Here is a 13978-nt window from a genome sequence, read left to right on the forward strand (position 1 = left end):
GTTATTGGAGGTAGTCTTAGCATATTATTGTATAACAGCACCAGCTGAGCTCTTTGAAAACTGCTTTGCATCTTTGAGACTATCAGGAATATTTAACTATTTGCTTTCTTACAGACTAAGCTTCAAAAAGCATAGCCAGAACTTTTTTTTTAAAGGGCTGATTTTCTTAAAATATGAAAACATTGTTAATCATTCTCTTAGTGCTTGGTTCCCAGGGTGGTTTTCAGATGATGTTTTCTTTTTTTTTCTTTTTTTTTTTTTTATATATATAGTGATTGCAAGGAAAACAAAGGAATTTATACTTCCCTTCACCTAGAAAACCTGTTCAATATCAATGAGTTTCTAAATATTAGTATGGTAAGTAAAGAAGGTATTAATGAGTTCATGGTTATTTTTGAAGGCTGGAGAGGTGTTTGCTACTCTTGAAAACTGTATAGCATGTCTGCAATTTATGGGATTTTGTTTTTTGTATACACTACATCCTGCTAGGAGACAAGAACTGCCCAGGTTAATTTGAAATAAAGGATTCTATTCTGCAAGTAAGGCATACTTTATCAATCTCAGTGGACTGTAGGGAGACCTTTGGAAGGATTACTTATGTTTTTGATTATGGGTGTTGAAATAATTTTGTTTTTTAATTTTGAAACTTATGTAGAAGAATGAAGTCTAGCATCTTCCAAAGGCTGCTGAGAGTGTTAACACTGTTAATAGTGAGTTTTGCTCTTTATATAAATGCCTGCGTTGGTGTGTTCAATTCTGATCCCTAACAGGCTTATGCTGATCCAGAATATGGTATGTTGTGCTTCTAAAAACACTTCTGATTTCAGAAGGGAAACAAAATAAAATCTTTTCAGCTAAGGTTTTTAGAATTGGCTGTGTGACTGTAGTAATTTTTTTGTTATCTGTTAATACAAATTTGTATTATAGCAACCCCTAAGAGATCCATGTTCCATTGTGCCAGGCATTGTACTTGGATTTAATAGGCGCAGCCCCCGTCCCAAATAATATGCAATTAAAATCGACAAGGAAGATTCACCAAGAAGGAAAATTACTTTGAGTTTCTGTAACAGACCAAGGGTAGAAGCTGGAAAGGAAGTCAGGCTTCAAAATTCCTTGTCTGTTGCCTTGCCTCTGGCGCAGAACTACTAATGTTTCAGATTTGGCTGCAATGCAGGAAAACTTCAGCCCATGATAAGCAAGTCTTCTTTAGTCACTTCTAAACAAATTTAGAGAGTTCTTGTCTGGTCCTGTGGTGATCACTTTAGTTAGTGTGGTAGACAGTGTCTGCCCTGGCTGAGATACTGAATTTTGCATTTTTATTAATGCCAGTAGTAAAATTTACCATTTTTAAGGACAGCCTTCCCTGGAGCGGAAAGAGAATTCTTTGTTTAGCTCCTTCTTCTGGGAATGGATGTAGTTCCCTCCAAAGAGAAACCTGCTTAAAAAGGTAACGGAAGGCAAGTAGTGCATTGGTATGAAAGATGCATAGGCAGGTGAGATCATTGCATGGTTAGACTGCATGGATATTGCAGGGAATGGAAAAATTTTACATGGATTCTGTCCAAGTCAATCATGTTGCCCTGGTGTAAAAGACAATCAAATTGGTTGTGGGCTTCTTCATATGTTTGAGTGATTATGAGTTAGCAAAAACCAGATGCTTCTGTATGGGAGGAGGGATATAAAGGAATATGCACTGAATGCAACTACTTTTGGTTTTTTTTTTCCCCTCTTAGTATACAGAAGATGTTGCACTTAAAATTGAACATATTCAGATAAATCTCAGCAAAATCATTCTGTTGGATGAAATTGGGAAGGAGAATCTTCTGAATTTCAGCTCTTCGGGAATAGAAGGGATAAACTTCGCAGCGTATTTGACAGAGGTGAGACTGTAGTAATCTGGAGGCACAGCTGGAAGAAAGTATAATATCAAATGTTTCTTGAACAATAGGCAAAATAGAGAAAAATGCAGTTTTGTGCTGGAGGATGTATTTTGAAGAATCACAAAATGAAGAAAAGCACTTCAGAAATTGAAGTCAATAAACACTTGAAGAAATAAAGGGTAGATTAAGTAGTGTGATTAAACAGTCTGTCTGTAAATGTATAGTAACATAGTCTCTAATAGTAACATAGTCTCTTCTTTCTGTGCTGTTCACATCTTGTTTTAGATCAATAAAAGCGTTACCAAGGTTGATCTCTTATCATTTGCTAATGACTTGGAAGCAAGAGCAGACCAGCTGGTAAGTTTAATTGACCAATATAATAATACATAATGCAGTATTGCCAGTGGTTGTTTAATAATCATGTTTGTTCCCATTTCCGGACTTCTAGAAAGTTTTCAGTGGTTTGTATACATTATGTGCATTGCTTTGCTTAATCAGCATTTCATGACAGTACATAGCTAAGTACTTAGACTTTCTATGGGAAAGTTCTTCCATTTCAGACACTTGTGTGCACTGTCATATAAGGATAAAGTTTCAAGAGCAGTGTTGCAGGTGAGCTGTATTTTAAAAATTGCTAATTCTTGATTTTTTTGCTTGCGACAGTGGTATAATTTCTGCTTCTGAAGTGTAATTTGTGGTGTTCCACTGATTAAGAAATCAGTTTGCCTGCTGACTCCATTACTTCCTGTGATGCTGCCTACATTTTAGGGTCCTATTTGGAAGGAAAATTGATTAGATCATGATGGACAAAAGCATTTGAATTAATTTTCTTTCAGTTAGTGAGCAGAAGACTTTACAATTAGCAATAGATTTTTTACTGTGGCAGCTCTTAAAGGCTCTAGTGAGGCCTGCGACTGTTGTGGAGGGAGCAGTACACAACAGAGATCCTGTTCTGAAGGGCTTGCTGAGTGCAGGCACGTGGATAATGGTCAGAGGGTATAGCTACAACATGCCGGCAAATGTATCTGCTGAATGACACAGCTGTGTTAGCACATACCGAATATTCAGTTGATAGGTTTGTATGTATGCCAAGGTCATGTCCTACTTATTTTTTCAAAACTGGAAGTTGTAGCTTGGACACTAGATTGCCGTACTCTAGCCCGAGACAGACTCCTGCATTGCAGCGTGGGAGGAGGAGCTCTGCTGTGCGCACAGGACCATCACTCGGATCACAAAGAGGCACAGACAGCAGAACGAGAGCATGCTCCTTGGAGATTATCGCATCTCCATCCCCTGAAGGAGAGAAGCACACCAGTAGAACTCCCTGGTGTTTAGTCCTGCTGTTTGCATAAGTGGCAGTTTTTTCCTGCCAGAGGTACACTCATGTGTCCAGGGTAGGCTGATAATGGAGTTTTTTTTGTATTGTAGTTAACATCCTCTTAAAGCACCTTGGGCAAGTTACACATTGTCTGTTTACTGATTTAGGTTGTCTGCTAACTTGGACATATACCAATAGCTTTGGTCACACTTCCATCTTCTTTTTTTTCCTCTCTGCCACTTTGAAGGTTGCACAGATGGGGAGTTTTTGTTGCTGTTTGGGGGTTATTTTCTACGTTAAAAGCTGAGCTATATCTTACATAAAATTATATGTGAGATGTCTCTTTAAAGATACATTTTACATAGCTCCATAAAAGAAGATATATTGTGCTGATATGTTGGTTTTTCGTTATTATTTGTAATGGCATCTAAAGAAAGCTTTCTAAGTGAAAACAGATCAGGCTAAGTCATTTCTTCATATGAAGGGCCAAGAAAAATACAGTATTGAATATGTTCCCTGTCACAGTGTATGTATTCAGTTCTTCCATGTGATTCTGCTCAAACCAAGAGGTCAGAGTGGGGAGGAGGGAACAGTGTTTCCCCCAAGTGTTGTTAGGTAAGTGGATTCAGGTTGTACAGGAGACAAAGCATACAGAAGTTGCTCAGTACCTTACCAACAGCATTAAGCACATTTATCTTTCAGAAGTGAGAATATGAAATGACTACTTATATGAACACTTTGCAGGAGGCAAATGCGTCTCTCAGCATCAGGGCCTGCCACACACACAGCTAAAAAATGACATTCTTTTGCTGTTTGGCTTTATAATATATGTATTTTTTAGCATTTGGTCATTGCACCTATAAAATGGGTAGATATGACAAGGGCTGGTTATCTCTCTAATTTGGAAAGGGGATAACAAGGCAGAACTGAGTCCCTGACAGACTGCTGTCAAAGGAATAGGCAAAGTTGGGAAGAGCTGGAGGAGTAACCTAGAAGAATGTTGCAGAAGTGTTGCACCCTGAAGATAAATTTGCCTTAAAAAAGCATGAGGCTATTCAGGAAAAGGTTTTGCCGCTGTTTGCCAAGATGATGCTCTCAGAATAGATGGCAACGATGGAGGGGAACCAGTACTGTGAGAGATGTTACTAATTACAGGGCTGCTTTTGGATTTATTCTCTCTTCCAGTGCACAGAGACTGTTGTTGCATACCTTGCAAAATAAGTAAATTTCAATGTACAGAAGCAGGGAAGCAAGATTTGTGGCCCTTCACCGTTTCTTTTGTTTCCTCCAGTATTTGACTAACGTCTTTTCCTGAGATAATCTCGTAATACTCCATGCTGAGAAAAAGCACGTTTTCAACAAAATGAAGGAATGGCTCTTTCTGTTCTGTATTTGCCAGTAGAGTAAAAAAAGCTTCTGCGGAAGCTTTTTTATTAACACTTGTACTATTATGGTACCCCAAATTAAACATCTTGAATCCTGCTTTCCTGAAAGACATCTCCTCTCTATTTTGGACTTCTGCTGTGCTAATTCTTTCTAGGATCCGATCAGTTTCTGGGTCTTTACAACTGTGGGAATGGGCCCAGAGTTACCTGGCCACCATCCTTAATCTTTAACGGTTTCCCAGAAATGCAGGCTTAAGTAGCAGGCCCTGCAATCTAGCTGCTAGCCCTGCCAAGTCACCCAGAGGTGGTGGACATCTCCTGCATGGAATTAAATTCCATCTAGAGCACTCCTGCAAGTATGGCATTGGCCTGGGACCAGTTTGTGCTCTCTTATTCGTTTGGTCAGGTAACTGCTGCTGTGTTGCTTCATTGTGTGGGTGAGGATTCAGATGGGCTTCTGTTCCCAGAGGGCAAGGGAGCCAAGGGCGTTAATGCAAGACCATGCTGATGCCTCAAGTGTGACTGCTTAGTAGCCAGTGATTAGACAGAGGTGCCTGCATTCCCCGCAGGCTGTAATCCTACAGAAGCAAAAGAGGTTACTGAGGATAAAAGGCAAGCAAAATGGTTAACTACCCAAGCAGTGTGGGGTGCCAACAGATGAACTGATGCAAAAACAAAGAAGTCCTATTTTCTATGAGAAAGCAGGTGTAAGCAAATGCTTTTTCTGTGAGTAAAATTGTTCTACTTCCGTTAGAGTTAATAGTGTGTATTCAGGGAGCCAAGTGATTTGCCACCAAAAAAAAAAGGAAAATAAATATATTTGTGGAAGTAAAATAAAATTTGGCAATATTTTGCAACAAAAGTGAGCTGTAGACGGGCATTCAGACTTAAAAATTGGGGGACAAAGTCATGTCTTCTGACTGATAAGAGGGAGCCACTAAAAATGGCAAAATGTCTCTTTCCTATCCCAGTCTCACTTCCAAGTTACTGACTGAAAATATTTAAAATTCTACACTATCTTCCACTATCTCAGAAAGCAGAGATAGCCTCATAATTGTGTCCACATTGCATGAAACAAAATCATCAGTATTTGTAAATGAAAAATGATCGTCCCATCGGAGGGCGCCATTGCACCTAGATGCCCTGGGTTCAAACAAACGGGATTCTTGTGATGAAACCAGCCTTTCCAAGAGGCTGGAGAGGAAGACGGAGATATTCTCTTTTCTGTATTGAAAATGACTTTAGTGCACTATGTGAAAATTCTGTTCTACTAAACGGGTGCTGATATGGTAATTGTTGGAGAAGCAGTATTATATATCTGTTTTGGTTACTGAGGCGTGAATTATTATGGTGTTTTTTTTCTCTTGTGCCGGGAAGTTCAGTTTGCTATGTTCTATTGTTAGCATCAGTTGCTTTGCAGTATATGAGTAAAATGTACTCTCACATTTCCATTGCAATTCATTTTTTTTTACTCTGTTTTGAAAGCTTTGAAACTATTGAACAGCAATACTGAATAGTTTTGGGTTTTTGCAGCCAAAAGGAGCACTGGAAAATGCCTTAAAAGGACATGCAAGCAACATTCGAGTGATTCATAACCAGCAAGTTGTTCCACTGGAGCAAGCTATGGTAAAATATTAAAGCACTATTAAAATATATTTGTAAGGCATGTGAATCTATAAACCTCTTAAATACAATTTAGAAAGCTAAACTATTGTCATTATCTAAGAACAGATTGCATTTTTATTGTGTCACTGAGGAGTCATCTGGTTAAATATGTATTTAATCAATTGTTTTATTGTACTTTGTAATACTCTCTAGAATCATGACTTTTTTCTTCCCTGTTTTTTCTACTTACACTAGCAATTATATAGAAATAAAAGAGAAAGCAGGGGAGGACTTTCCAAATTTCTAACCCTATATTACACTTTTTTTCTTTTTCCTTTTCATTTTTCTTCAGTAATAAAAACAGCTGTTGCTTTCACATTTTATGTTGTGGAGTTAGCAATTGCCTAACAGTATTGGAGTTGGAAACTCCTGACAGTAGTATTTACAGCCAAAGAAATTTTTTTATTTTTATTGATGCTATGAATGATGTGAAAGTGATTCTTCTGACTGGTTTTGCCAGGCACTGATTTGTATAGTGTCAAGTTGTGATATATCTCATACAGGCCAGGTATTGTTTTTTCCACTGTATAATGCAAAGATTTTCAATTTATCTTAGTATGAAAGATAGTTCTGATAAATGAACAAGCATGACTTTTGGAAAGTGCTGAGTGTTCCTCTGAAATTTTTAGGAATGTTGTGTACTTAACCTCTTTCTGGAGGTTTTTCATATATCTCACAATTGAGCTTGAATTGAGCAATCTAACATTTTCAAAATTGCACTATATTTGCGCCCCTATCAAATACCTTTTGTAGAAGAGCATTAGGTCTTCTGTTCCATTCTGATTCTATGCTGTTCTTTCCTAATTAACTCCTAATTATTCTCATCTCTCTTTCCTTTTACAAAACTGACTGTCAAGAAATATGTTAAAGCTAGGGTAAGTGCTTCTTCCTTTCTGAAATTGCACAAAATATAATTCTCTGAAGTATTGTGAACACTCAGCTCTAATTTTAACTGTTCTCTCTTTTTTCCCCAAATACATTTTGCTCAATTTACTGCTACTAATTTTAGTTAATTTGACATTTTCTACCTACACAATTTATAACTTTGAGTGCTGTATGAGAAATACTGAATTAATGGATAAAACTAGTAAATGTTAGTTTTAAGTTAACACAACTGTTGCTACTATATATGTGATAAGTTGTATCTGACTTTCTATAGATGATTTTGGTTTCTAAGCATGCACAGAGTGTAAAATCCAGTGGGCTTAAATCTTCACTACAGGTAAAAGTCTCTTTTTTTCCTTCTCTCCTCTCCTCCCCCCCTACCCCCCCCCCCCCAATAGAGCACTTTAAATCAGAGCATTAGATTACTGAAGAGGACATCATCTGAACTTATGGTAAGCTTTTCTTTCTGGTAACAGGAGCATTTTTATATTTGTGTTAAATCTGTCTGCCATGTGTGCATGGCATATATTTTCAATACAACTTTTTCTAGCAGTTCTGTTATTAGAAAAAGACTGTAATACATTGAAGCAGTAACAGGGATTTAGAGATCTGTTTTGTTCTGCACAGCTTTTTCTATCTTGACTTTCACTATGTAGAGCTCTCCATGCGTAATTTATAATTTTTACTGTTTATCCAGGATGGTTAGTGATATAGAGGGAGAGAGAGAGAGAGACACACACACACACAAATATATTTGGGATTTTTTTTGAAATACGAATTGTAAATTTAATTATCAGATGACAAAGTAGGTTTCAGTACAGTTCTGTATACTGTTGTTCACGTTACTAAAAATGTATGAGTTTTTTTTCTAGAGTGACAGAACGCGTAACTCGTGCAGGAAAACAACAACAGCAGAGAGCTTTGTGATTCACGTGCATAACTAACTCTTGTCCAATGTCCGGCTGCTGTTGGGTACCTCTTTCTTTAGCTTGGTAGTCGTTCCCTTTCAGCTGTGCAAAGCTGGATCTCTACAGAGGCTTCCCTAGGGCAGTCCACTTGTTTCTCCTCTAAATAGCAGCTAGTGTTCACACCACAGTGGTCTCCATGCTGATTCTCTAAAGACTGGTGGAGCAACAGGGTAGTTATTTCTTTGGCAGCAGTTTCTGGTTGCCCCTGGCCTGCCGTGGCTCCCGTAGCAAGAATCCAGCCATACTACCACTTAGAGTTGTAGTTACAACAGCTTGATGGGCCATTTTTGCCTCAATTTTTGTTAAGTTTTTCACCCATGCTCAGCAGCAGGCCAACCACCCTTTCAGAGTTTATAGTTTGAACCTAGGTGCAGAAGTAGGAGGCCTTGAAATAGTGTTGTTAAGAAAATGATAGTATTCGACCATTAAATCAAGGTGCTTGACCCTTATTTAAGGAAAGTCTCTACAGTTTAAGGCTGTATGTATGTTATCCTTTGTATGTGATCTTTGGCAAACTATGGGATTGTACTGTTTCCTGTTACCTTTTGGATGTTGATTAGCAGTGTAGTCTAGCTGGTAATCAAGAGTCATGATAGTACGTAGCCCAGTGATTTCTCCTTCCTCTGCATCATGTATGTAGGTGTATGTACATGCATTGATATGCCATGGAGTAGAGTATGCTTTAAATTCTCTGGTTAAGTAAAATCTTAAATTTAACGATTTGTAGGTTTGTCCACTGTTGTAGGACCCGAAGGTTGGCTGTCTCAGGAGATGAAATTATCTCTAATCTTAGGAAAAGAAAAGAGAACAGAAAAGAAAGCAGGTCTAGTATATAAAGCCATTACGTAGGATCCAGGAAAAGTTACTGTTGATAACCACTAGTACCTTACTCTATTAGCAGTCAGAGGTTTTTGGCAGATGAACATGAATCCTTAGGTGCCAGAAGATTGCTCTTACTGTATCTGGAAACATGTGTTTTTTCAGACTTCTGTCAGGACAGCGATACTGGTTGATCTAGAGAGGGGGTTAAAAACAGTGGTTGCACAGCTATTTTAACAGCTTGGAAGGGATTTATTTATATTAAATGCCTTTTCTTCCTTTCCAGGTTAAAGTGAAAAATGTCATTAGTGCTGTTAATGCTGCCCAGCTTCTCATAAATAACAATGCTTCTCAAGTTATTGTCCAGGTAAGCTTTATTTGGTTTAACTATGTTAATAAATGATATCGTGGAGGTAGAGGTTTACTTTTTTTTGTCTGTTTTTAGGAAACAAAGAAGTTCATGGATACCGTAATTGGCTACTTTGAGCAATATGTTGAATGGGTCAAGGAATCGGTAAGGTGTATTTAGTCCATTGAGAGAAGCTTTTAAAAAACATAAAGGCGCTAATTTAAAAAAAAAAAGTTTCTGTGAAAGTATGTTTTATAAGTTCATTTTGTAAGACATTTGTACTCAGTATACAGGGAGAAACTCATCTCCTGTAAATAGTTGTATTTGAAATAGAATAGAAGTGATTGAGTTGCACTGGTTGGAATACCATGCAGATTTAGCATAGTATCATTTTTCCCAGGCTAGCCTGAAATTTACCACTTAGGCTAATATTATACTGAGCCTGACCCCGCTTAGTTCAAGCTGGTGTCATTAGCATCTTGTTTTATTTTTTTCTTCAATTGCAGACATTGAGAAAGTGAGCTAATATTTTTAGGAGTATACAATGTATATTCAATTGATAGCATATCCCACTGGAGTTTATTTTGAATTTGGAGGGGGTGAAAGATAACAATTTGGTAAACAGTATCTGTGGGTGTAAGCAATTACTGAGATTCTCATTTTACTCTCTGTTCGATACTTCAAACTGTATTCTTTTTAATCTGTCTCTCAGATTGCCATGGAGGTAGCAGCTTGCAAGCCTATTGCCAATGTGATAGATACAGCAGTAGATATTTTTTTATGCAGCTATGTAACTGATTCTGTGGTAAGGAAATATCTTCTATTACTCAAAATTGTGTGGGAAAATCAAGTGGGAAATACTTTGAACATAAATTTGCATTTAATTATTCTGGCTAAACTATTCTGAAGTATGATAATAAAGGATCACATACAAAGTTATTCAGAGAAAAAAATGTTTTGAGCTGGATCAAGTCTAAAGCCAGACCAGCGCTGGAATTGTTCCCATTGAACTTAGGCTCCTTTTAGCAAGGATCCTGTGAAGTTAACTGTTCTTAATAAATTTCTTCCAACTTGAATTCAAAATAAATACAGTACTGCTGGTTTTGGATCAAAATTCTGGAAAGGATGAGCTTCACTTTGATTGTTTGATTCAGAACCTCCCTTAAATTGAAAAGCATTAAGATCTGAGGTTTCAACTCAAACTGTCTCTAACTTAAGAGTGGAAAAAATAAGTGAGAAATACTGAGGAAAAACTTTCTCAGCTTTCCTGGAATCTAGAAAACGTGTAAGGAAAATGAACTATTTATCACTTTACTTGTAGCAGACAGATCTTGATTCATTTCTGTATGGAGACTTTCAGCATGACTTGTAGCAGCATATAAGGATAATAGCTTTTTCAGCTCCCAGAAGAGTTTGGAAAGCGGGCAGCATGTATTAAAAATAGCAAACCATAGGCCTGAAAACCTTCTAAAGCATCTCCCAGCTATCATTTAGCTTTATGTCAATTTTAACCAAGCAATAATAACTGCTAACAAACAAGAGCTGCATGTAACCAAGCAAAGCCAAAGCACTCTAATCTTGCTAATGTTCAGCCACGAAATCTTCTAACCTGCCAGAACCATTTTGTACCCATTGACCATCTTTTAAGCTTCGGAGCTTCTGTTCTTACACTCTGAGCAGCCACCAACCAAGATTAGATCTGGTAATAGATGGACCACAGTTTTCATGATGTTAGAACCTAGCTGAGCCACATGTAAGTCAAAACTGCCTCCAGCCAGTACAAATCAAATCTGAAAAATCATCATTTTAACATCTGGTGATAACTCCGTTCATCCATGCAATAATGAAATTAGTCACACAAATTTGGGCTGCAGCTAGCAAGTTGAAAACTACCTCCATAAAGTGCTGGAAACTCAAATTTTAGCAAGAACCACAAATAAGGCAACTACTTCAAAATATTAAGAAAGGGAAAATATATGGCCAGTAAATTAATCCTGAGAGACCAAATTATGTTCTAGCTCAAGGCTGAATGGGTTGAAATAATTTCATAAGTCACTTTCTGTGGATTTGAGTGTCTTTGCTGGACAAATTTCTCTTTGATTACATTTGCAGGATGGTAGCATTCTTACTCTAGTTTATGTTGACTGTGGCAAATGCTTAACATGCCCTGTCTGCCCAATATGAGGAGACTCAGATACTCCACACACCATTGCCTCTAATTTCTACTGTGTTCTTCCAGTAACAATGCTTAGAATGTCAAAAAAGGATAGAGAGCTTTTTGATGATTTTTTTTTTTTCTGGATTTTGTTTTGTCTCAGAATACCTTCTGGTTTGGCTTGGGAGGCTCTTCAATATTTTTAATTCCTGCCATAATTTTTGCTGTAAAGCTCTCCAAATACTACCGTAGAATGGATACAGAGGATGTCTATGATGAGTAAGTATATACTCTGAAGTAAGCTAAATGGCAAGTGGAGTGAAATATTTTTTACTAGGGTTGCGCATGAAGGTGATACAATCCTTTAGTCTTCTGTGCTATCGGATTAGAACTGCATGTTCTTGTGAAATAATGTGGGTTTGGGCTGGTGCCTGCCCAGTGCTTCATGCAGGTGGGCTTTGGTTAACATGTCTTGCCATGCTCTGTACAGTGCTCTACTCTTGCCAGCTGTCTTGGAGAAATTTATTTCAGAATAAGGTCTTCAGAGCTTAGTGTACGGCTTTTATTTAAATATCTTCCAATGTGCAAGTGATTATCTTTGCTAAATTACCTATTAAAATGAATTGTGCATGCTTTGTAATCTCCTTGAATTAGTTATTTGCTTCCTTACTGTCTTGGTTATTCCTAACCAGTCTTTCCATTTTCAATTGCAGTTCCTCTGTCTCAGGGACTTGGCATTTTACTTTATGATAACTGTTCTTACGTATTTTCCCTTGGTTTTGTTTTTACTATTTTCTTTCCTACACTTTATTTTGCTCATTGTTCAGTTAGCCTGTGCACTGAATTTCTCAAATTTCACACTATTCATTTTTCATTGCACATGCACAAGTCAGTAGAGCAGACGCAGGCGTACACAGCTAAAATAAATATTCACTTACTAGTGTCAAGTTAATTAGTTCTCCTTTCTTGTATTTTGTTTTTTAGTGTTGAAACTATACCCATGAAAAAGTAAGACATTTTTGCTGATATCTATTAAAATTATTTCATTAAGGTGGGAGGGTCTATATTTTTAATGTAATTTGTTACTTCAAAAGAGGTAACATTTTATTTCTTCAGACTTTATACTACAGTATACAGCTCAACAAGAATATCTTAATAATTGCTTAAATTTTGGAGCATATTAAAGTATAAAAATGTAAGATACAAAATTATATTAAATGTAAGATTATAACATAACTCCTGAATGTTACAAAGGAAAAATTACCTTCTACTGTACAGACACAGCTTACCTTTACACATAGTACCATCATCCATGTATATGTCTTAGCCATGCTGTATATAGTGCATCTAATAGTTAACGTGGTCTTTCTTGGTGTATTCATTTTATTACAGTATGGAAAATGGTAATAATGGTTATCATAAAGAACATTTATATGGTATACACAATCCTGTTACTACAAGGTAAACCAAGTCTGAAACTGCATGCCTTCATTTGTCCTTGCTTAATATACTATGTTAATCACTTACCTGATTTTCTGCATGTTTCAAAGTGAATCACATAGTTCTCTGTTTTTTTTGCATGGTTACTCACTATAGCAAATGCTGTATGAATTATATTTTTAAAATATGCTTAATATCACAGCAGATATTGTAATAATTTTCAGGAACTTAAAGGAATTGCCAAAATTTGAACTGGCACAGTGGGTGGCCTTAAATGGGTAAATTTATGAAAATATTATGATAGCAACTGAAAGTGATTGGGTGGGATACATTCTTACTCCTGAGTTCTTTTGGTTTTGTGCTTATACAAAGGTCTGTATATAATAAACATGCCTTTTATATATACACTATCTAGGACAGAAGCAGGTGCAATTTTTATAAACTGATTTATTCATAGATACTCTTCTTGTGTAATGCGTAGAACACAAAAACTGAATTTTATAAAATCAGCTTTTTCTTCTGATCTCTTAAAATTCTAATCAGGAGCTGTAGAGACCCCACAAATAAACACAGCATTTAATTGCTCATTTGCTCTGTCACCAGAACATCTGTGCTATGTATTGTAACTTTTTAGATGGTGAGAAGAGGTTTTGCTGTGCAAAAGGCAGACTGTGCAGGGTATGCAAAAAACATGAACTGAGAAAATAATCTTTCTGCATGTGTAAAACCAGTGCAACATCACAGAATGAGAAAGTCAAGTTATATCTAAAAGAGGGGAGATCTGAATTGTTTTTCTCTCTACTACTTTCCTGCTGTAAAACCTTAGCTGGTTGTGAGATTTCTTTTGCATCTTCAGTTTCCATAGGGATAACACAGGATATTCCACAACTTGGTTTTCTGGGTTTGCAAGATATCTGTGTTCCTTAGGGAAGGATCTAAGTCATGGTTAAAATCTGTAACTCACTATGACTTTGTACAACTGAAAATATAGCTTGAGTGTTAGCAGACAAATAAGATGTCGTTTTTTCAATAATGGGTGAAAACCAAAAAAGCTCAAAGTTTTGAAGTCTTGCCAGATTTTATGGCTGCATCAGTTGTATATTGTTATTATTTA

The 13978-nt window shown here is 36.9% G+C and overlaps 1 protein-coding gene across 8 annotated transcripts in view; it reads left to right on the forward strand.

Moving 5' to 3' along the window:
- The window catches only part of PROM1 (prominin 1), a 64869-nt gene that overhangs the window by 47893 nt on the left and 2998 nt on the right, over positions 1-13978 (forward strand). For 5 of the 8 annotated variants that reach the window (XM_064511404.1, XM_064511403.1, XM_064511405.1 and 2 more), the window contains 11 exons: positions 273-357; positions 1734-1880; positions 2166-2237; positions 6117-6209; positions 7532-7585; positions 9207-9287; positions 9366-9434; positions 9982-10074; positions 11588-11703; positions 12409-12432; positions 12817-12885. In XM_064511404.1, coding sequence (XP_064367474.1) covers positions 273-357; positions 1734-1880; positions 2166-2237; positions 6117-6209; positions 7532-7585; positions 9207-9287; positions 9366-9434; positions 9982-10074; positions 11588-11703; positions 12409-12432; positions 12817-12885 — 903 coding nt within the window. Of the gene's footprint in view, positions 1-272; positions 358-1733; positions 1881-2165; positions 2238-6116; positions 6210-7531; positions 7586-9206; positions 9288-9365; positions 9435-9981; positions 10075-11587; positions 11704-12137; positions 12382-12408; positions 12433-12816; positions 12886-13978 lie in introns of those variants that run through there. The other 3 variants (XM_064511407.1, XM_064511408.1, XM_064511406.1) reach the window with 2 other exon arrangements.

The sequence above is a fragment of the Dromaius novaehollandiae genome, chromosome 4, assembly GCF_036370855.1.
Source record: "Dromaius novaehollandiae isolate bDroNov1 chromosome 4, bDroNov1.hap1, whole genome shotgun sequence".
NCBI lineage: Eukaryota > Metazoa > Chordata > Aves > Casuariiformes > Dromaiidae > Dromaius > Dromaius novaehollandiae.